The sequence below is a fragment of the Petaurus breviceps genome, unplaced genomic scaffold, assembly GCF_028583685.1.
Source record: "Petaurus breviceps papuanus isolate PSGF00001 unplaced genomic scaffold, PetGlider_PUasm1.0 551, whole genome shotgun sequence".
In the NCBI taxonomy this organism is placed as follows: Eukaryota; Metazoa; Chordata; class Mammalia; order Diprotodontia; family Petauridae; genus Petaurus; species Petaurus breviceps.
The window spans coordinates 41,959,966-41,983,845 of record NW_027186372.1 but is presented as its reverse complement, the minus strand read 5'-3'; the positions used below and the strand labels follow the sequence as shown (position 1 = coordinate 41,983,845).

General features: G+C 40.2%; 1 protein-coding gene across 1 annotated transcript in view; it reads left to right on the top strand.

Annotated features, from left to right (window-relative positions):
* The window catches only part of ARHGAP26 (Rho GTPase activating protein 26), a 517,847-nt gene that overhangs the window by 377,906 nt on the left and 116,061 nt on the right, over positions 1 to 23,880 (top strand). Inside the window, exon 16 of the mRNA XM_069102296.1 lies at positions 9,041 to 9,200. Within this exon, the coding sequence (XP_068958397.1) occupies positions 9,041 to 9,200 (160 nt within the window). The remainder of the gene's footprint in view (positions 1 to 9,040; positions 9,201 to 23,880) is intronic.

Sequence of the window (23,880 nt, the reverse complement as noted above, 5' to 3'; positions counted from 1 at the left end):
TGGTGAGTATAGTGAGTGAGCAGGTCTTAATTATCAGAGTAATAACTGAGTGCAAAGAGTAAGTTTGAATAACAAGACAGGGCCAGATTATGTAAACCAAACCTAGGGAGTCAGAACTTCATTTAAGTGATGGAGAGAGACATTATAGGGACTTAAGCAGAAAGTCCGAGAACCACTTAAGTACTTTCACTGTGGCCACTTGAGGTTGATAGACTTTTCTGCTTCAAATAGGAAATCACAGAACAGGAAGAGTTTGATAGGCAAAGCCCAAGATAATATTATGACTCTTGACCTTTACTTCAATTCCTGGCAACGCTCTAGAACCTGTGATTAAAGGGTTGATTTAAAAGCACTCAGAAAAGGAAGTAGTCATTACTATGAGTCAGTATAGGTTTATCAAAAACAAGTAATTCAAAACTAACCTCATTTCCTTTTTTTCTTTTTTTCTTTTAGAAAGGATTACTAAGTGGCAGATAAGGTAAATTCTACAGATAGTATGTCTAGATTTCAGGAATTTAGTACAATTTAATAAATATTTATTATGGACCTTCTGTGTCCAAGGAGCTGTGCTGGTGGTGGGGGATAGGAGGACCAATGGCAGACAACTTGTGTCCTCAGGCAGCTCCCATTCTATTGGAAGAGTATCAGAGGCAGCACCAAGGAGGATGGGGTCTAGCTAGGCAAAGCTTCATGTGAGAAGGGGGGTCCAGAGCCCTTCCTTCTTGAAGACAAAGATTCAGAGATGAGGGAAGATACCTTCTAGGCTTAGGGGATAATGGCTTATACAAATGTGTGGAGTGTCGAGTTTGGACAACAGCTAGGAAACCAATGTGTTTGGAACAGAGTTCATGAAGGGAAGTATTTATAAATATGACTAGAAAGGTAAGTGGGAGCTGGATTGTGGAAAAACTTAAATGCAAGCCTGAGGAGCTCATGTTTTGTAATTTAGTTGTTTTTAGTTGTGTCCAGTCATTTGGGGCAAAGATACCGGAGTGGTTTGCCATTTCCTTCTCGAGCTTATTTTTCATATGAGGAAACTGCAGCAAATAGGGTGAAGTGACTGGCCCAGGTCACTTCAGTTAGTAAGTGTCTGAGACCAGATATGAATGCAGGTCTTCCTGATTCCAGGCCTGGCTCTCTATCCAGTACACCATCTAGCTTCCCCTAGCTCATGTATATTGTATAGCAAATGAGGAGCCACTGAAAGTTTTTAAACAAGAGCATTTTTCCCCTCATAAGACCATGTCTGTGTTCAGTTCTGGGTGCCACATTTTAGAAAGGACAAGGACAATTGGATCAGTTTCTAGAGGAGGTTAATCAAGACAGTGACGTTACTTTAGAGTGCTCCAAGTGAGGACCAGATGAAGGGATTCTGCAGAGGTTAATCCTGGAGAAGAGAAGACTCTGGGTGGGGGGAGGTGTGTGAAGGGAAATAGTACAACTGTCTTCAAGTATTTGGAGGGCTATAAACAGAGGCTCGATGCCACTTAGAAATGTTAGAGACGTTATACCTGTTTAGAGAGGGGTTGGATTTAGTGGCCTCTGAAGTTCCTTCCAACTATACAGATTCTGTGTTTCTATCCTGTGAAATGGCAGACCTTAGTGGTTTTGCTTCATCTCAAAAGAAGGAGTTAGGAGCAGAACAGTAGATTTGGGCTTGATATTGAGGAAAGCTTCCTAACGTTTAGAATTATCCGAGAGGGCACCGGACTGTGTTGAGAGGTAGTGAGGGAGTGCCTCCATCACTGAAAGTCTTCATGTGGAGGCCTAATGGCCCCTTGACAGCAGTGCTGCAGAAAGGGTTCCTAAACACCTGTGGGTTTATACCACATGACCCAAGGGCCCTTCCAGCTGATCTTGTACCTGCATATATGGGCCTTCATTAGCATTTAGAAAACTCTAGAATATCATACCACTGCATCTAAAAAGTAATTGCTCTACAGCTGGGAATTTTTATCTCAGCTACATTCTGGGAGATGGAGGATTAGAGTTTACCACCGTAATCATTAAATTCCAGACCTGTGCCCCAGCCACAGGCTGCTGGCCACCTTACCCTGTGGCCTTCTCTTAGTTGTCCACATATCTTCTATCTGGAGCCCAGAGTCTCTGCATGTTCAAACCAATTCAGTCTCTACTTGCATTTCCTCAAATTCCAAGTGGGAATATATAATGCTATTTGCTCATTAATTATATTCAAGGTTGGTTTGGAATATACAAAACACTGACTCTGGCTGCCCCTACAATAGCTTTGGAAATGGGTCCTTTAAGCACAGGAGAAATAAGATCATCACCAGTTTCACCTTAAAGGCAGAAGATGCCGGTAGATCCTTCAGTGCCCACGGAAAGAGACGGAATATGGTACCTCTGCAGAGCCCAGAAGCAGGACGTAGCAACAAGTCTCTCTCTATGTACCCTGCAAAGAAGACTGTCTGTAATGATCCTTTTCTTATAAATGACATAAAGAGCATATGGAGGAGATGGAGTGTTCAGGAAGTGAATCATGGGCAGCCTGGCCTGGCACACACTTGGGCCCAGCAGCCTTCTGTATGGAGGTGCTTAGTCAAGACTCAACATGACATAGGATTTGAATGAGGAAGCCCTGGAGCAGCCGCTCAATTACCAGTCCAGAATGCAGCCTTTCCCTCTTTTATAGACTTTGCTAATGACTGGATCCAGAAGCCTTTTTGCGCTCTCCAGTACAAGGTCTTGCCAATTCATGGGTTTACACATCTACATAATCTGTCAAGTCATTCTGGGTAACCAAAGCTGTCATAGCACTGAGGCCTGTGATTTTAATTTATGGGGTTTGTTAAAATCTCAACCCATTAATAACCTAGTCTGGAATAATTAACATAACTATATAGAGTTGTATGGTAATGAAGTGACAATGCAATTTATTACTTTCAGGTGCCAAATGATAATGTAACAAAGGGAATGAGTTATTTTTTCTTCTGCAAATTTCCTAAGACATAGATATGTGTGTGTGTGTGTGTGTGTGTGTGTGTGAGTGAGAGAAAGAGAGAGAGAGAGGCACCGAGGCTTAATAAAATAACTACTGGATCATTAAAAGTGCAATGAATTATGCTCATCATTTTCAAGCATGTTTACATTTGAAGTTACTATAGTTTTACTCCAAATGCCTTTGAGCATTGAAGCCTGCAAATCAGAGTAATTATTACTCATTGGTTAACTCCAAGCTTTGAAAGAGAGGAAAAAATAAAAAAACAAACCCAGAATTTTCAAAAGGGTTTGGCATTTCCAGATGCATTCTTGGAAAAATGAATAATATTTTGAGTGTGTACATGATAATAATAATGGCAGTGATAATATAACAGTTCCTAGTATTTACATAGCACTTTAATTTTTGCAAAGCATTTTTACGTATATGTCATTATATCCTCACACCAATATTATTATTATCCTTAAAGCTGGAGGATTATTAGAGAGCTTCTGCTCCAACTCTTATCATTTTGCAGTTGAGGAAACTGAGGCCCAAAGAGCCAGGAGGCCAAATTAAAGATGAGAAAAGTTAAGGGACTTGCCCATGGTCACACAACCAGTCAAGTATCTGAGGCAGCCTCTGACTGAGTCCAAATCTGGCCTCAGACAATTGCTAGCAGTGTGACTGAGCAAGTCACTTAACCTCTGTTTGTCTCAGTTTCCTCAACTGTAACATGAGGACCCTGGAGAAGGAAATGGCAAACTACTCCAGTATCTTTGCCAAGAAAACCCCATAAAAATAGAGTCACAAGTAGTCAGACATCACTAAAATGACAAAACTTCCTGTGGATATAGTTTTCTATCCACTGGGCTTCCTCACATGTAGATATTTCATGTGAAACTAGCTAAGTAGAGAGGAATTGAAACCCAGTGCTACAGTGGAGCACATGTTGTATTTGGAGTCAGAGCACTTGAGTTCAAATCTCAGTACTGGTACTTAACTAAAATTAGTGCTATTTATATAGTATTTAAGGTGAGGAACTCCAGAACATTTCTGTTCACCTTTCAGCTAGGATAGGCCATTAGCCACTTAGCTACTGTGTTCAAGTGGTCCTTAAGGGTTGTCTTCCTTGAAGCCAAGAAGCAGTCCCACCTCATTATAACAGAAACTTCCCTGGAAGTTATATCTTAGAGATAAAAGTAGTAGGGGCAGTGGGTGCATAATTATACTGGAAAGAGCAAAGTTGCAGACTGTTCCTTCTTATGAAGGAGGCAAGAGTCTCAAAAGCAGTCCCAGTTATGTTTGTTGGCCGTTTCTTTCAGGAGTGATAGATGAGGTGTCAACTTGTGTTTGGGGAACTTTCCAGCCAAATCCAAAAAGGAATGTATTTTCATCATATACTGTTATGTGTAAAACCATGATCCCTCCTCCTCAAGAAAACTTTAAATGCAGCTTTCAGTAAGAAAGCAACACAAAACAAGTTCTGTAGCGGATAGCGTTGTGTACTCAAAACTAGACGTAGTTTGTTGTTTGTTGTTGTTCAGTCATTTCAGTCATGTCTGAGGGGGAGCAGGAAGTGACAAACAAGTCTGGTGAAGAGGAACTTGAGGGTTTATTTTGGAAGTGTCTCACATGTCCGTAGAGGTGAGGTTGAATGAGTACAGCAAATAATCCATTGTACAAGAACCGATAGCAGAGGGGTATGTCTGGCAGTATTTAATACGCTCCACAAAAGCGCTTTTTTGTGGTAGGTAGAAACTGAAAGCCAAAGGGGTGCTATCAACTGAAGAATGGCTGTGATGGAATATTAATTCCAGAGAACTATTGAAGACATGTGAAGTGAGGCAGGACAAAGCAATTGGGAGGACAGCAATTAGAATAATGTAAATGGGGGGTGGCTGGGTGCACAGTAAATAGAGCACTGGTCCTCAAGTCAGGAGGACCTGAGTTCAAATCCAGCCCCAGACTCTTTAACACTTACTAGCCGTGTGACCTTGGGCAAGTCGCTTAATTCCAATTGCCCTCCAAAAAGCAAAAAGGAAGAAGAATGTAAGTGGGGGGTGGCTAGGTGGCACAGTGAATAGATCACTGGCCCTGGTGACCCTTAAATGAAATGACACTCAGACAAAGTAGAACACTGAGTCATTGTGATGGCTGACCATTCTTGACCCTGGAAAAGAAATGGAGAAGCACCTCCATGCTTTAGGTACAGATAGAGGACTTTGTTCATTCGTTTCAGTCATGTTAGACTCTTTGTAACCCTGGAAAGATTTTCTATTTCCTTCTCCACCTTATTTTCCAGATGAGGGAACTGAGGCAAACAGGGTTAAGTGACTTGCTCAGTATCACACAACTAGTGTCTGAGGCCACATTTGAACTCAGGTCTTTTAGACTCCCGACCCAGTACATATATGCTGCAGCCTAAGCTGCCCTAAGATATAGGGTGTACATGTGACATTATCATATCTCTGTATATATCTAGGTGCCCCAGATGGGGGACTGTGGATGCAAAATTTTGCATAGGTTGTCACATATGGTCACATATATTGGTTGGTTTTGTTGAATATTTTATTACAGGCCAGGGTTTCTGTGGAATATAGTACTCAATTCAGTCTTCTCTTTTAACTGAGAAGCAAGTGATTTTTTTCTTTTACAGAGTCATTTATGGTATTGATGGGGTACCTGGGGTCTAAATCAATTTGTAAAACCAGTTTGTACAATTGTAACTGCAATTTGTATTGTAAAATTGTAATCTGTAAAATCCCTTTCCCAGCCTCAAACTCTGCCCCTTCCCCCTATCAGCACTCTGCCTAGGCAACACCTGGTGACTCCTTTGTTCTTACTTAATCTCTTCATGTCTCCTCCGGTCTGGCCCAAATCTCATCTAAACTATCTATGCACTAAAGTCACAAGTTCCTCTTGGTCAGCTCTAACCTTTACCTATGCAATGAGGTCCCTTCCATCCGGTCAGCCCTGACAGTGGCAGCCCTACCCTTTAAAAGTAAAAGCATGTACCCCTCTCACTCGCAGGTCCCCTAAAGGACTCTTGCCTGCTTCTCATGGAAGCGTAACAATAAACTTATACAACTCTCACTCCAATTAAGCCTGAGACCTTGAATTCTTTCCAGACGCTATTGCAGGTTTTCTGGTCTTGGATAAGATCAGAGTTCCTGCTGAACCTAGAGGGAGCCATCCCTCATCAGTATTACTCTTAATACCTTTTATATTAGAAAAAGATATTATAAACAGTTACCTTTAGTTTATAGTACAGTATCTGGAAGGTTATGTACAAGGAAATAGCTGCCCTTCTTGTCATTCAGAGATTCTTATATGGACTCTATTTCCATGAGTTATAGTCAGGACTTTGGTGTCATATCCCATGCTGTGGACATTGCTTTAAATCAAAAGGCAAGTAAGGCCTTCAGAAGAGCTCTGCTGCAAAGCCTCCTCAGGCCAGTGACCTGACCTGATACCATACTTACTTTTCTCCCTTGGGAAAGGAGGAGGAGGTATTGCCTTAGAAAGTCTGGAGAAGTGAACATTCATATGCTGATTACAACTGTTAGTATAATCTTTCAATATAGACTTAGAATTTTAAAAGCCACTGTTTGATTCAGAAGTCCATCCTCCCCCTTTCCTCCCTTCTTTGCTCAACAAAAATGAAAGTAATTGAAGGAAACAATTTCATACATTTATAATGCCAGGAACAAAGAAGAGGCATCTTTACTAAATGCCCAAGGAATTAGGTTTGTGGATGAGACTATCTTGGCCAGCCTTACCTTTAATTGCAAATTAGTCATAAGTATCATTCTTCTAAAAGAATAAGTATCTTGGGGCAATCCCTATTACTTTCCTAACTCCCATCTTCAGTGGTTTTCACCATTACAGCAGCCTTCCTTGTTGACTATAGATGTTTGTTTTAGAGGTGGTTTATTATAAATTTAATATTAAACATCTAGGTGGTGCTACTGCTACTGAACTATACCTATAATTTTGCAGTAATATAAGGAGTTCCTGATGAGAAATTCCCTTCATCAAGGCAGATCAACATCTGTTCTTCAAATTCGCTGGGAAGCCTAGAAATTAAGTGACACTTGTCCAGAGTCACACAACTGTGTCCAAAGTGGGACTTGAGCTCAGGTCTTCCTGAGTCTGAAGCCAGAGCTATCTACCTGTTAGGCCAGGCTGCCCTTCTAAATACCAGAGCTATTAATTAAATGTGTTTTTGTATTTTGTGTTTGTGTTTTGTATACTATTTGTATTTAAGTAAATTAATTTATAGACATAAAAACAGGATCTTTTTTGATTGTAAGGACTTCTTAAGACTTTATTTACCCCCTCCAAGTCTCCACAAAATTGTCTGTTCATTCCTTCTCATTCACTTTTCCTCTTACGTAATCAAAACTGTTATATTGTGTCTTCTCCACATTCTCTCTTTTGCATCTTGCATTATTTTTTATCAAAGTCTTTACAGATTTCTCATTTTTTTCTCTTAGTTTTTGGAATTAATTTAATTATTGCATTCTTTTACAATCATGCACTACAATTTATTTAGGCGTTCTACTGTTGTTGGACATATAGGTTACCTTTAATTTTTAGCCATTGTAGATAATGCTGCTGTAAAAAAATCTTTAAACAGATGTCTCTTTGTACATTCTCGACAATAGACTTATTGAGGCAAAGAGAAGAAAGGGAGCGTGATATAGTAGATAGTGTTGGACTTCAATTTGTGAACCTGGGTTTGGATTTTGCTTCTGATATTTACTAGCTATGTGAACATATGGACCAGTCATTTAATGTCTCTAATCTGTAATATTTCCTTATCAGTATAATGGAGTAAATCATACCTGTGTTACTTTCCTCACAGGGTTACTGAAAGTCCCAAATGTGATCTTATATGTAGGGAACTTTTGCAGACTTTAAAAGGCTATATAAATGTCAATTGTTGCTAATTATTCTGACTTCCATGGCATGCTGCCATGGTGCTCGCCAAAAAATCTTCTACAAGTTTGTAATTCCAAAGACAATGAATGACTGTACCTGGTTTCTTCCCAACCCTGCCAACAGTGAATTTCATTGCTTTTAATTACATTTGCCAGTTTGGTGACTATGAGGTGACACCTCAGAGTTTTGTTTTGTTTTTGTAATTTGTACCTCTTTGAGTATTATTTTGGATTATTATTATTGAGGATGAATATTGTGTCTGGGTGTGTAATGGTTTATATCTTTTGCCTATCCATTTTGGATAGGGAGGGGTGTTTGAATATCCATATATGCCAAACCAGTAAGTGAGCAGTTATGATTTACAACCATATGGTTTACTTTCGACCAAGTTGAGATCAAGGTAAATGCTTTGGGTATAATGTTTTGGGTAATTGAAAATGGTCATATCTATCCACATTCTCCCTGTTAGGATGACTAAGAATATCCATGGCATTGACTTTGATTACAGGAGGGAGTAAAAACTCCCTTCACCCAAGGTGGGTCTACAATTGTACATTTTTATTACAGCTTATGCAGCTCTGCGTTTCATTTAATGCATGTCATATGTGCAAAATGATGGAGCTTATTACTGTGGGAAAACAAATGGTTTATTTTCTTACTTGTTTTTAGGTTTTTCATTCTGCCCATTATGAAAAACTGGGTTTTATTTTGCACTTATGTTTGCAAACTTATCCCATCTGTGGAATGTGTTGGAGGATGGAGAGGTGGTTGCCTATTGTCAAGAGTATTCCTCTGCATTAGAAACTGTAGATAAGAAACTTCTGATGTTGCTTTCGTTCCCAGGCTAACATATAAAGCATCCAGGTTGGAGTCTTTTTTAGACCAGTGGAAAATGGCAGGATGGAAATTTGTGTTTTTCTCCTTGGAATGATAGAATAGGCTATGTGACTCACTCCCATTCCTTTTGCCAGCCTTTAGCACTCTGGACATGAACACACAACAGGGCAGTGGGTTTCTTCATGGTGTCTCTTTGGTGTCCTGAGATGACCTGGGTGCTCTTTTCATGGCAAACAAGAAGGAGTAAGGCAAGGGACAAAGAAAGGAACTTTCCATTCTGCACGTTATTTCTATCTTCTCTCTTCTTTTTCCTCCCAGTGTTGCTAATAACCACAAGCAAAATTTGATGACTGTGGCAAACCTGGGTGTGGTGTTTGGACCCACGCTGCTAAGACCGCAAGAAGAAACAGTGGCAGCCATCATGGATATCAAGTTCCAGAATATTGTGATTGAGATATTAATAGAAAACCATGAAAAGGTAATGGATATTTTTGATTCCTTAGTTTCAGTGAAGAATTTGTCTAATGAAGTAATTTTTGAATGAATGAATGAATGAATGAGGGACAGGAGAGAGGAAGCAGTTGTTAAGTGTTTATGCAAAGAACTATGTTAAGCTGAGGACTGAGAAAAAGAAAAGAGAGTTCTTGCTCCCAAGGACCTCACATCCTAATAGGGCGAGGCATACAGATCCAGTGGAAGAGTCCCATGGTCCTTCGAGTATAGCAGCAAAGCATACAGTGATAATGCCTCTTCTTAATATCATGCCCTGTGTTAAGGCCATATCAGTTTCTGTTTGGTGTGAGTTGGCATTTAAGTACAGTCTCAGACACAGCATTGTAGGGGAAAGGGTAGAGACATGCTTGGTGAGGGGAGCGCAGGCTTTGGAGTTAAAGGATTTGGATTCGAATCTGCTGGTTACTGTGTACATGACTTGGGCAAGTAATTTGACCTTAATTTCCTCATCAGAATAATGAGAATCTGGGTAGGGAGGGAGGTGATTCTAGACTTTTGGCATTTAACTACTTGTCTAACCTTGAACAGTCACCTCCAAAGACTTATTTCATCATCTATAAAATGAGAAGGCAGGACTCTACGTTATTGTTTTTTTTTAAACTGGCATTTATGAAAGGCTTACTATATGCTAGGCACTGTGGTGAGAGCACTAGAAGAAAGGAATAGGCAGTTACGGAGCACTTAATACGTGGCAGTCATTGTGCTAAGCGACTTAAAAAGATCACACTTGACCTCCCTGCAGCCCTGGAAGAATTAGGTACAGCCTGGGGACCTGAGGCAGGGAGAGGTTAAGTGACTTTCCCAGGGTCACACAGCTAGTAAATATCTGAGGCCAGATTTGAACTCGACTCTTTTTGACTGTCAAATCTAGTGCTTTCTCCCCTGCCTCACCCAGCTGCCTCTAACTTCCAGCTCTAAAATCCTTATGAGTCATGCACCCTGGTGTACTATACCAGTTATATCCAGGGTCTTAACGTTGGAAATGCAGTTTCTCCTAGATCAAAATCATGCCCCAAATGGTGAAACTCAGACTACAGATGCACATGGAATTTGCACTGGTACAGAAGGCAGCAGGTGTGTCCTGCAGAATTGTTCAGGGAAAAACATCCACATGGGACAGCGTTAGCCAAAGGTCAACTGTGTGGACTGAGTTATTTATGTAAAGAAAAATATATCCTAGGGGTGGCTAGGTGCCACAGAGAGTAAAGCACAGGCCCCAGAGTTGGGAGGACCCGAGTTCGGTTCCAGCCTCAGACACTTAACATGCACACACACACAAAAAACTAGCCGTGTAACCTTGGTCAAGTTACTTAACCCAGTTGCCCTCCAAAAGGCAAAAAAAAGAAAAAAAGAAAAATATATCTTGCCCCCTTTGTCCTTTGTTTCCGGCCCTAACTCCTGTATGCAGCTAGGAGGTGCAGTGGGGTCAGGAAGACCTGAATTTCTGTTTAGCCTTGGACACTTACTCGCTATGTGACCCTGGGCAAGGCTCCTAACCTCAGTCTGCCTCAGTTTCTTCATCTGTGAAGTGGGGGTCATAATAACGCCTACCTTGTTGGGTCATTGTGAGGTTAATGAGATGGTCTTTGTAAAGCATTTAGTCCATTGCCTGGTTTCATAGTGGGTGCTCAGTAAATGCTTATTGATTGACTGACCCATAAATCTCACATGAGAGTAGACTGTTAAAGGTGACATTGATCACAATGATTTTGGGGATTCTGTTCACCCCCACAGCTGTCTGCTTAGCACCCAGTGTGCTTTATTAAGAGCCCTGAGCTGAGTGTTGGAATGGCGGTGAGTGCTGAGTTTTGATATCCTCATTGAGCTGGCAGTGTAGTTAGGAGATAGGACCAAAAAGGCAGTCAGCAAACATTTGTTAGCATTTGCAGGCACTCAGCTAAGTGCAGGGAATACAAAGAATGGCTTCTCTAGGAGCTCACATTCTGATGGGGGAGACACCTGCACATACAAGCTAGACAGAGGGTATTGGGAATGGGAGGGAGCACGCCCAGGTGACTATTACACAAAATAACGCTTGCTCAGTGTGCAGGGGAGGTGCAAACAAGGTGCCGTAGAAGATCTGAGGGAGGAAAAGTCATCATTGAGTGAAGAAATCAGAGGCAGTGACGTTTGAGTTGTTCTTTAAGGAATGGATTTGCCCAATGTTCTGCATTTGAGTGAATGACAATTTACTAAATGTATTCACTATGTACAAAGTACTGGGGAATATACAAAGAGAGAAGTCAGATGGTCCCTGCTCTCAAGGGACTCTCATTTTAATGGGGGAGATTCCACATACAGAAGGTGCAAGTCCTATGGAAAATGGTCCTCAGGGTATAGCAGCAAAGCGGATGGTGATACCTCTTCTGAATAAGTGACAAAATCCTATCATTTCTCTTTAGTGAAGAGTTAGCATTTAAATACAGTCATAAGCTTGTGCTGGAACCAGCATGGCAGGGGAGAGAGAGGAGGAAGGTAGGAGAGAGAAGAGAAGGCATTTTAAACATCGGGAAAAGAATAAGTCAAAGAAAGGAAGTGGGAAAGTATCACATTTTCAGAGGGACAAAGAGAGGTCCGGTTTAACACATTGCACATTGAGGGGACTAGTATGAGGCAAGGCCCAAGAAGGAGAAGAGCATCAGACTGTACAGCATCTTGAATGCCAGCCAGTAAGGAACCTCTGGAAAGTTTGGGGCAGAGGAATGACATGGCCCATTCATGCACAAGAAAGATTAATTTGTCTGTAGTAAGAATAATGGTTCCTTTTTATTTAGGTATTTGGCATCCCCCAATTCTCTTTTCCTAGGGCCTCATGCTCTCCCCCAGAGCCATCATCTGGAATAAGATTAAAAAGCAACCTGCCCCACCACTTCCCATTGGCTCCCTGTGCCAGCTGAGGATGAGTTGCCCTTAGTTTTTCTTGTATTCAAGTCTTTATCAGTGATTTTTGCACAGTTACCTACCCTATAGTTATTTGTATAGTAATATCCATATTAAAAAAAATGGGAGGAGGAAGGGCTTAGTTGACAATGAGCGTTCATCTGTTTGCCTGTATTAGGCACTATGAGAAATACAGATTCAATTTCACATTTTTCAGATACTTGCTATGTTCAAAGAACTGTACTGGGCACAGTGGATAGAGTTGAAAAATTACTTTCAAGAAGCTTAGTCTCTAATAGGGAGTACTTGCTCATAAGCATCTCAAGATGATACAAAACAGAGTGTATTGGGGAAAAACAAAAATCCAGACAAAGTACTCTAGAATCTTTGATGAGGGAGAAAATATTTATAATGCTTGGGTATTCATTGAAGACATTTTAGAGGATGTGGCACCTGAATTGAGCTTTAGACGAAGAGAATTTGGGGAGGTAGAGATGAGGAAGGATGAGTACAAAGATGAAAGTCAGCATTAACCCTTAAAAGATCAGGCCCTTGGGCCTTTGAAACCAAATCCCTAATAGAAAAAGAAAAACCTCATAGAATTAGAAGCTTTCTGAACAGGAAGGAATTGTAGAGACTGGGCCAACCCCACCTATTTTACAGATGAGGAAACTGAGGCTCAGAAAGTTTCAACTCAATCCACTAACCATTTATAAATTATTTGTTAAAGGGCAGGGCATTGAGAATATACAGACCAAAGAAATAAGGCAGTCCTCTTCTCATTCTACTTGGGGCATAGAATATTAGTAAATATAGAGCAATGAAAAGTCATATCAAGACATAAGTCTAAAAACTAGGGGGAAAGGGCATCATGTGGGTGCTGGCACTTGTACTGGGCCCAACAGCACAGCTTCTTTCAAGTAGAGAAGTGAATTCTGACCTCAGGGTGCACTGTTCTTTTCATTAGGCCACCCTCCCTTCCATGACAGGAAGCACTATAGTTTGTTGAATATTCCAAAAGGTTTTGCTCTCTCTCATCCTTGACCTGTGCTAGGTACGTAGTGAGTGCCCATCACATTCTTTCTAATTGTTTAAGGCTTTCCTTCACTTTCTGTGTTACTCTTCCTTTCTCCTCCAGCACACACCTCAGGCTGTTTTTTTCAGACTTTTACATCCATTCTGCAAACTTTCTGGGTTTGGCTGCAGTATGTGCTGGCCCTTCTGTAAAGGTCTAAAATCTGAAGGACAGCTTTTCCTCCACTAATAACAGCGTTTTTCAACAAAAGAATAAATATTGGTGCTGCTTTTACCTCCGATAGTTTTGTTGTTGAAAAAATAAAAAAGACCCCACCCCCCGACTTCCGCCACCATCATGTTCTTACCCATCCTAAGTGTTTGATTCCACATTCTCCTTTATGAAGCCCTGTTTAACACTAGATTAACACTAGACAGTCAGGCCATAGAGCTCCAGGTACATCCACACGTAGCTGCAGACAGACAGTGCCTGAGGATCAGTACAAAATCCCCTACTGAGATTGCCCACATATTAACTTTCATTGAAGCCTTTACAAATTCTCTGTACACAAACTGACACTTGGCCAGGCTAACCAAGAACCTTAACCACATACCACACATGGCATGACAGCATGATGGCATGGGAAGCTCCATCACTCACCTGTACAGAGACTAAGGAAGTTAAGATGGGCCTGGCACTGTTCTGTGGAATCAATATATTAATTAGGGTTGGGCAAGCAGAGGGTACAGTGAAGGGAAGCAAAGAAAGGAGCAGCTACTGGATGCTCCATTATGTGCTTTCTCAAAATTAAGACTTTTCTTTTTTTTTTGGCTGTAGTTGACCAATACTTTTGCATTTACCCCACTCAACTTTCTGTGGCAAGGTAGAACTGTGGGTAGGGCACGGGGCCTGGAGTCAAGAAGACCTGAATTCAAATCCAACCTCAGGATACCTACTAGCTCTGTGACACCAGGCTAATCACACACTGCCTCAGTTTCCTCACCTGTAAGATGAAGATAACAATAGCATCTACCTCCCAGGGTTGTGAGGACTAAGTGATGTAATGTTTGTAAAATGTTTTGCACCATCTCCAGGACATTGTAAGTGCTCAGTAAATGATTGCCCTCTTTCTTCCTGTAGCCTCCTTAGACTTTTACCATTGTGCCTTTCAGCTATGCCCAGGATCCCAGCACTTAGCATAGAGCCTTGCTCATTGCTGAACAGAACTAGACAAGATGGTCAATAGTATTAGCAATATTTATATGGTGCTTTAAGTTTTACAAAGCACTCTATAGTCAATATCTCATTTGATCCTCACTCCAACCCTATGGCAATTTTACCTCATTTCATAGAAGAGGAAACTGAGGTATCAAAAGCTAAAGTGACTTATCCAGTAGAAAACTGATTATTAATTCTCTAGGATTATAGATGACTCTTGTATTTGGTTCAGAATATCCTCCAGGAGCACACTGGCCATGGAGTCAGGAGGACCTGAGTTCAAATTCAGCCTCAGACACTTAACACTTACTAGCTGTGTGACCTTGGGCAAGTCACTTAACCCCAATTGCTCTGCCTTCCCCCCTCCAAAAAAAGAGGCAGAACATCCTCCATGGTCTACAACCAGGGAATCAGAAATACTTTATTGCTTAAACACTGATACTCTGCCATTCCAAGTTTTAGCTAATGCTACAGGGATAGTTTTCTCACTGAATTTCTTAGAACTAAATAAATCATATCATATGTTGCAAATGTATATATTGTGTGTTTTATGACAAAACATGACATCTTTATTCATGTTCTTATACATATATACACTGGGTTTTACCTCATTTGTCCATCATCGGCAGTTTAACCAATACATTAAAAAAAAAATTTTTTTTTTGGAGGGGGGGAAAAGCAAGGCAGTTGGGTTTAAGTGACTTGCCCAAGGTCACACAGCTAGTTAAGTGTCATTTGGCTGAGGCCAGATTTAAGCTCATGTCCTCCTGACTCCAGGGCAGATGCTCTGTTCACTGTGCCACCTAGCCGCCCTCAAATAGGAACTTTAAAGTGGAAATGGCATAAAGGAAAAAGATGAATAACTTGAAAAGGAGGTGGACAAGTCACATATCAAGACCAAGGAATAGCCAGAATGCTTCTTTGGTACCTGCAAGAAAGTCCAAAGAATAGAACAAGGTCCAGCATGGGACCTTGGATCTACGTAGGCAGCATGGCATAGACTTGGAGTCAGGAATACGTATATTAAAATCCTACCTCAGCTACTTACTGGGTATGTGACCCTGAAAAGTTGATTAACCTGTGCCTCAGTTTCTTCATCTGTCAAATGGTTGGACTTGGTGGACCGGCAGACCTAGGTGGGTTGTAACTTGGCAGTATTTGAAAGAGCTTTCACCTGCATCAGAATGTGATAGTTTCATCACTTGTCTCCCAAGGACCACATGTAAACCAACCGTCAAGGCATTTGGTTCAGTTTACTCCAGCTAGCATTTGTTAAGCAACTGCTGTAAATAGCATAGTAGCTAGAGCACTAGTCCTGGAGTCAGGAAGACCTGAGTTCAAATCCAGCCTCAGATATGTACTAGCGGTGTGACCCTGGGCAAGTCACTTCACCCTGTTTGCCTCCGTTTCCTCAGCTGTAAAATGAGATGGAGAAGGAAATATCAAACCACTCCAGTATCTCTGACAGGGAAATCCCCAAATAAAGTCATGAAGAGTCAGTCACAATTGAACAATAACATAAATATTTTTATACAAATAGGTTCTTTTCCCTTTTCTTTGATCTTTTTGGGATGCAACTCAGCAGCAACAGCTTTTACCAGGGATTATAACAGGGGCTGGTGATGCAAGAACAATTTCTACCCTCAATAAGCTTAAATTTTGAGATTTTCTTAGAAAAACAAATGTATGTTTTGTTTTGCCATCAGGACTTCTTTTTTAAAAATTCAAAGAACTCCAACCCCAAATGTTGCCTTGATTTCAGCTCTTACCCCATGACCAAAGACGCGATGATTTCAAGAAACAAGGAAGCTTTTTTTAGGACCAGCTTGTCAGGTTTCATTGAACAGTTATGTCAGAAAAAGAGAGGAGCTCATCACTTGTTTTCTCAGGGTTGTGGACGAGTCAAGCTGCAGTCCAGGAGAGTAGTTTTTATGCCTCACTTTTAAGTTTAAGCACGTAATAGTTGGGTAGAACCCAGATGTTCGGTAACAATTTGTGGCTTGTCTTTTGGCCTCAAAATGGTTTCTTTGCCTGATACAGGATGTGTGGGGTGTTGGGGGTAGGGTGGGTGTGAAAGAGAGTAGAGGCGGGGGAGGGAAAGAGAAAATGAGGGAAAGAAAAGAGAGAAAAAAAGAAGGGGAAAGAGGAAGGAATTGAGAGAGAGAGAGAAGAGTGTACAGGGAAGAAGGGAAAGGAGAGAAAGAGAAACCATGTGCTTTTTTTCAGGATTACTTTTTCATTAGTGGCTATTGATTTTTCACAAAGTAAGTGTTGATAATTAATCTCCCTATCTGTCAGTAGCTGGTCTTGCTTTGAAAGAATTGGGAGTGTTAATCCCTGAGCTGTAAACCTCTGAGGCTACCAAAAGAACAGCACTCCTAATTTGTCTCAACTTCATTAGATTTCTCCAGGTGAGAAAGATAAGATGGTTAATAAATGTCGGTTGAATTGAAGTCAACAAGCATTTGTTAAACAACTGCTATGTCTCACAACCCAAACTAGGCACTGGCAAGACAGAGGCAAAAATAAAAAGTCCTTATCTGCAGGGAGTTTACATTTGAGGGGGTGGGGGTGTAGGGATGTGGAGGGGAAGGAGCAATTTTTATAGCACATGAAATACAAAATATTTGCAAATATAAGGTAATTTTGAGGCAGGGACCAAAGGAAAATGAGGCAAAAAGGGCCTCATGTAAGTGGTTACTTAGCTCAAGCTGAATATTATAAAGACATAGGGAATCTAAAAAGAGAATTTAAAGAGGGTGAACATTCCAGGAATGCTGGAATAAGTCTCTGTGCAAAGGCATGAAGGAGGAAGAGAGAGGGTTGTGTACTGGAAACAGCCAGGTTGCTTAGAACATAGAGAATGCAAGAGAGGGAGCAGCATGAATTCACTCTAGAAAGAGGGTTAGAGTCAGATTATAGATGCCAGCTGAGTTGGAAATGTATCCTCGAGGCAATGGGGAGCTATCAAAGCAAATGTGTCAGACCTTTGCTTTAGGAATATTAGGTTGGCAGCTCTGCAGGAGATCTGTTGAATAGGAGAGAGAGGGGAGGAAGAGAGATTTATTGGAAATAGTCCAAGTGAGAGTATTGAGAGTGGTGGCTTCTCTCTACTGTTGAGTAGAGAGAAGGGAATGGGTGTGAATATTATGGAAGTAAAATAAGGCTTGCTAACTGATGGGATGTGGAGGGTGAGGGTGGAGAAACAGTCAAGGAGCATTTCCAGAGTAGATGACCTGAAGCATGGTAGTACCCTTAACAGGTTGAGAGAGGCTAAGAAGGCAGTCAGGGATTCCTTAGGAATGATGATGCATGCAACCCACTTTCTGATAAAACCATGAGCATTCAAGATGAAGAATGAAAGGAGCAGCTAGGTGGTCCAGTGGATGAAGCACTAGCCCTGGAGTCAGTAAGACCTCAGATCAAATCCAGCCTCATACACTTAACTTAATCATGGTCAAGTCATTTAACCCCAGTTACCTTTTTAAAAAAAAATTTTAATGGTAAAGAATGAAATTCATGAAGAATGAAACATACATTTTTGAACATGGCTAATGTGGGAATTTGTTTTCCCTAATTATGTGTATTTGTTACAAGTTTCTTCCCTCCCTACATTTGGAGGCAGAGAAAATAAATACTCATTAATTAGGAAAAAGAAAAGGGGAATGAAAAGAAGTCATTGTAAGAAGAATGTGAAGTTTTGTATTTTGAATATATTGAATTTAAGATACCTTTGGAATTTCCAGGTAGCCCCATCCAGCAGGAAGCTAGTGATATAGGAAAAGTAGCTCAGGAAAGAAATGAGGGCTGGAAATGTGAGTTTTAGGCTCATCTCTATGGGGATGATTGAACTCCTAGTTGTAATGAGATCACTGATGGAGAGTACAGAAAGAGAAAAGGCCCTCTGGACAGCTGTAGGGTATATGAACACTTAGGGAGCAAGGTATGTAAAAACTATGAAAATGAGTAGCAGTGAGATAGGTAGAAGGAGGACCCAGGAGGTGACACAGTAGATAGAGTCCTGGATCTAGAGTCAGGAAGACCTGAATTTAAATCCAGCCTCAGATACTTGCTAACTGTGTGTGACCCTGGGCAAGTCACTTAACCTTTCTCAGGCTCAATTTCTTCATCTAGAAAATGAAGATAATAATAACACCTGCCTCCCAGGGTTGTTGTGATATATCAATCAAATAACAATTGTAAAGCACTTAGCATAGGGCCTAGCACATAGTAAACACCATGTAAATGTATACTGTTATTACAAATGTCATGAAAAATCGAGGAAGAGAGAGTATCCTGGAGGAAAGGGGATGGTCAGCAGTGTCAGCATTGCAGATGGGGTCATAACTGAGAAATAGACTTCATTTTAGCGATTTATGAAGTTGTAATTTTGGAAAGAATCTTAAGCCTCCCCTTTAATGTTATTGCATCTTCTAGGGATGCGTTCATTCAGCTGAACTGTTTCTGCTGGTCCTCATTTGTTATTAGGATAACACTCATTGCCCCTTTATACTGATTGAAATAGACAAGTTCTTTTCACGTGCTGAATGTATATCTATTAAAAATCACAATTGGCTTCAGTGGATTTTGGCAACTGGCAGTTCTTTAGTCATTATATTTCCATAACCCATACTACTTTGAAATGTTCTCAGTGGCCATCTCTCTTTCTCTTTGCCTCCCCCCCCAAAAAAAAAGTTTTGGGTGATGATGTCATCATCCCCTAGTGACTGGCTGCTCTGGGAAACTGAACTGGTTCCTGTTTTGGAGTTTTCATGGTTTGAATGTTATATGGACTATTCCCTCCAGTTGTTTCTGTGACTGTTTTTTTCCCTCAGCCCATTTCCTTGTTAGAGTTTAATCTAAGCCAGGAGTGATTTTTCTTTTTTTTTTTTTTTGTCTGAGTAGGCGGGGATGCCCAGCCATTGGAAATTTTTTCTTCTTCTTCAGAGAAAATGTAACGTAGCCTCTCACCTGTTCAGTGACTTTTGTGGACTTATTCTAAACCTGTGTCTCTGTATCATCTACTTCCAGATGGACCATTGGATACATCATTAGTCTGTCCCATTTGCCAAGTTCACAATGACCCTTAGGATCATTGTGGAGTTCTTTAATCAGTTTTCCTGTTGTCTTCAGAGGTACAAAGACTCGACTCTCCCCATAATAGTTACACTTACCATAAGCGCTGCCAGAACCTTCTGCAAAGACCCCCAGACACCAAATATAATAGTTAATTCTACCTAAGAAATCTTAAATAAACTTTCAGAGCTAAAACTATTGATGCCATTGTCAGCAGGCCAACATCCACAGGATCCTGAACTGCCAGCTTTGTCTTTATAAAACCTCTCTGTATAGGACAAAGGTTATGAGAACAGCTGTCCTTCCTGGCAGAGGTTTGACTGGATTGGAACAGGGTGGGGAGAGGGTCAGATATATATTGTGGTGGGTTTTTTTTTTAAAGCCTATCTGACCTGGATCAATTGTTTCCAAAGAAGTACAATATCTGTTTTGTCTCAACATGGTATTATGAGAATGTGTGATCAGGATTTAGGCCAAATAGATTATGTCTCCATAGTCCTTGGACCTCCTTAGCAAAATGTCATCAATCTAAAAACCACTACTCAGGCTTCTCATATTTTTCTCTACTGTATCTAACCATGAACATGCACAGTTACCAATGCAAAAGTGAAAGTGAAATTACTAATAAAACCACTTAAATGCTTGAAGTCATCAAAGTTAAACACGCAAATGTTGAGGATTGACTATATCAAGCATATAATAAGCACATATTATATGTCATATTTATATTATATGTAGAAACATTTATATATTTAAAAGAAATGTAAGGTCAATTAGGAGGAGGAAGCTGGGAGGATCAAAAAAATCCTCATGTAAACATCAGCAGTGGCTTTAAATGACTCAAAGTTTTTCTTTGAATGGTTTCTTTGTAGTCTTCAATCCATACAGGTAAAAAGTGCTTCTTTTCTGTCATCATGACACTTCTGTTCCTTAGAGTTATTTGCAATACAAAAAAAGGATGCAGCATTGCCTTATTCTTTTATTTTACCCGTGTTTTATGACCTTCCCTCCTGTAGAGTCAGGCATCCCAGCATCTCTTCCTGTTTTAGCGTTACTATGATGTTCATATCATTTACCAAATTTTGATTCTGGTGTTTTCATCTGGAGTATTCTGTTCATTTTATTAAATACTCGTTATAAAAAAAATACACATTTGTTACTAATATGGCATGCCACAGCATATCGCTCCTACTTTCAGCACTGTCTACCCTCAAAGAGCTAGTGTGGGTCACATTAATTAAATTTTTAGATTGCATTAAATGCTATCTAAAAATGGTTTCATTTTATGATTAACCTTAAATTTTGCATCATTCAGACTCATTAATTGTAACTTAGCTATATACCAAAGAAGCACACAGGTTATCAGTTCATCAGTTATCCTTTGTTCACACAGTGTTTTTCTTTGCTTTGATGATACCCTCTATTCTTCCCCTCTTTCAAAATTCCTTTTTTGAAATATGTCACAATGTGTTCCTTCCCATTCTTGATTATAATATTATCCCTCATACAAAAGTTAATGATCTATGTAGGTGATACTTGTTCTGAGTTTGAGATAAGGACATTTTTTTACAGTCTAGTAACATCCCATTAATTCATATTTGCTTAATTTGGCTTTTATAAGTAACTTGGAATATCCATGAAAAAAAATTGATGAGCAAACCAGTCAAAGAAATAAAATTGCAGGGGAATTGTTTAACTTAAACTAAGAAAACAAGCTATTTCTTGGCACAGTAGATAAGAGTGTTGGGCCTCAAGTCAGGAGGACTCATCTTCCAGAGTTCAAATCTGGCCTCAGATACTACTAGCTGTGTGACCCTGGGTAAGTCACTTAACCCTGTTTCCTCATGTATAAAATGAGCTGGAGAAGGAAATGGCAAAACACTCCAAAATTTTTGCCCAGAACACCCCAAATGGGGTCACAAAGAGTCAGATAAAAGTGCAAAATGACTAAACAACCGAAAGTACTGGAGAACTATCTACCTACCTACACACACACACACACACAATTTGTTGTCAAGTCATTTTTCAGTCATGTCCGACTCTTCATGACCCCATTTGGGGCTTTCTTTTTTTATTTTTATTTATTTATTTATTTTTTAAAGCAATCTGGGTTAAGTAACTTGCTCAAGGTTACATGGCCAGTTATTTCTGGGTGTGGTGCTAAGTATCTGAGCCCGGATTTGATCCCCAGGTCATCCTGACACTGGAGCCGGTGCTGTTACTCTCTGTGCTACCTGGCCGCCCCCATTTGGGGCTTTCTTGACAAAGATACTAGAGTGGTTTGCCATTTCTTTCTCTAGTACATAAAAATACACATACTCTAATTAGATATGATTCTTATTATTAAAAAATTTATAGCAGGACCTCTTAGTTATTATATGTAATAGGAAGTAATAAAATTGACTTTCAAACTACTTGATAATTCATGCTTTTCACTTTTAAACTGGCTTTCATCCCAGTTAGCCCAAATTAGTGAAGTTTTTCTAAACTTGGAAGCTTTCAACATCTGATTCTAACACACAAATTGATCAATTGTATTTAAACTAAAACTGTGAAATATCAACAAAAAAGATTATCATTGAGTGTCCTCCAGCGTTATACTTCCCCCACCCCCCCCAGCCCTTGGGCCACCCCAGGAAACCAATTCAAGCCAGTCATGTTGGGAAATGGTTTGGTTTTAAATGCCACAGCCAGAGGCCTTGTGGCAAAGTGGTTAGAGTGCTGAGTTTGTAGTCAGGGAGACCTAGGTTCAAATAGCTTTATGACCTTGGGTGAGTCACCAGACCTCTGTACCTCAGATAACTTCCCTAGTAGTTATCAAGTTCATTAATGAGTAGCGATATGTACTAGTAGAAGAAGCTCCCACTCTGGGAGATACCTGTAATAAAGAAATCACAGACCTTTCACAAAGATATATCTCCACCCAAGTCCTCTTCTGATGGCTCATTATGCTGTAGAGATGACCCTTGAGTTCCTAATACCAGTGGAGTACAAGGTTTGGCAAACCTACTAAGCTGAAATGGCTGAATGATAGACTGAAAGGTCTGTCATCTAGGGACTAGGGCAACTAAATTTGGAAAGATCCATCATCAAGTTGGTAGCAGGATGCTAAATTTGGGGCCACAGCAACTCCATTGAGTTGAAGACATGCAGTCTCAAGGGAGATACCCATGAAATTGTAGGTGTGTTGGAGTTTTGAAATACTATAATGTCATGGTCCTAGGTTAAAGACACCATCATCGGCAAACATTCATTCATTCATTCAACAAAGTGGTTACTGTATCCAGACACTATTCTAGATGTTTGGGAAAGTAGGAAGGTAGGACACAGTCACTGTCCTCATAGATCTTACAATCTGAATTCATACCATATGTAAGATGCTGTATATGGCCCTGGATTTTAAAAGTGGCAACACTTTTGGATTTCCTCATTTATATTTATTGTTTACTCTCAAGTTTATTTTCGAAACACTCTGAGATACATTCACAGACACCAATTAGTGAAGAATGGTTTTGTTGTTGTTTTTGTAACATGCTAACCCACACAGCATTTTTGAGGATGAGGAAATTAATTGTGGGAATGTGCCGGAATAGGAAAAGGACTGGCAAGGATTTCTGGTGGAATGGGACACTTCTTGCCAGAGTGAATGTGTGCATTGGCAAACATTACTGATTCATATCTCTTGGGAGAGCACTTAGGATTTATGGAAGGAAGACATTGGTGAATGCTGTCTTTGCGACTTTGGTGTCTGAGAATGGAGTTATTACCAGGCAAAGGTAATCTCTGACAGCAAGTGAATTCAAAGGTGAGGAAACTGTAACTAGTGAGTTTCTGGAAATTTCATATTAAAGAACAGGAAGCTTAATGCGTTATATTTAACATACTGTGTCTTGCTTATTCAAATGTTGGAAACTTAGACTTGGATTTCCTAGAAGAAATATAAGAAATAACTGCAGCCCAGAGTACATAACAGGAGTTACTTTTGCATTTTAAACTCTTTTCTCCCTACAATCCCTGTCAGATCTCCCTCAAGAGTTCCAAATGGTTTTAGACATACCCCCCTCCTTCCTTGGACCATTGGTCAAGTTATTCTTGCATGGAATAGAAGAGATCTTGAAATTTTAATAATATCAGTATAGCCCTTAGTAAATGGAATTGCATGTCTTTCTAGTTTGTGTATTCACTTATAAAGCATCTGGAATTCATAGATTGCTTAAGCTCCATAAGTGTAATACTTTTATATCAAGTGGCAGTGTCATCAAAATGTGTAACTGTCAGTTGAAGTCATGCTTCTGTGCTCCTAACAGGATGTAGAGAAATTTCACTTGGCTCCTCTGATGTGACAGGTTTCCTGAACCTGGAATTCCATCTCATGGCTCTGTGTCCAGGCTCTCCCTACATGTATAGAATATCTGTTCCATTTCTACTGCTACCTCTTACAATACTTAGCTTCCAC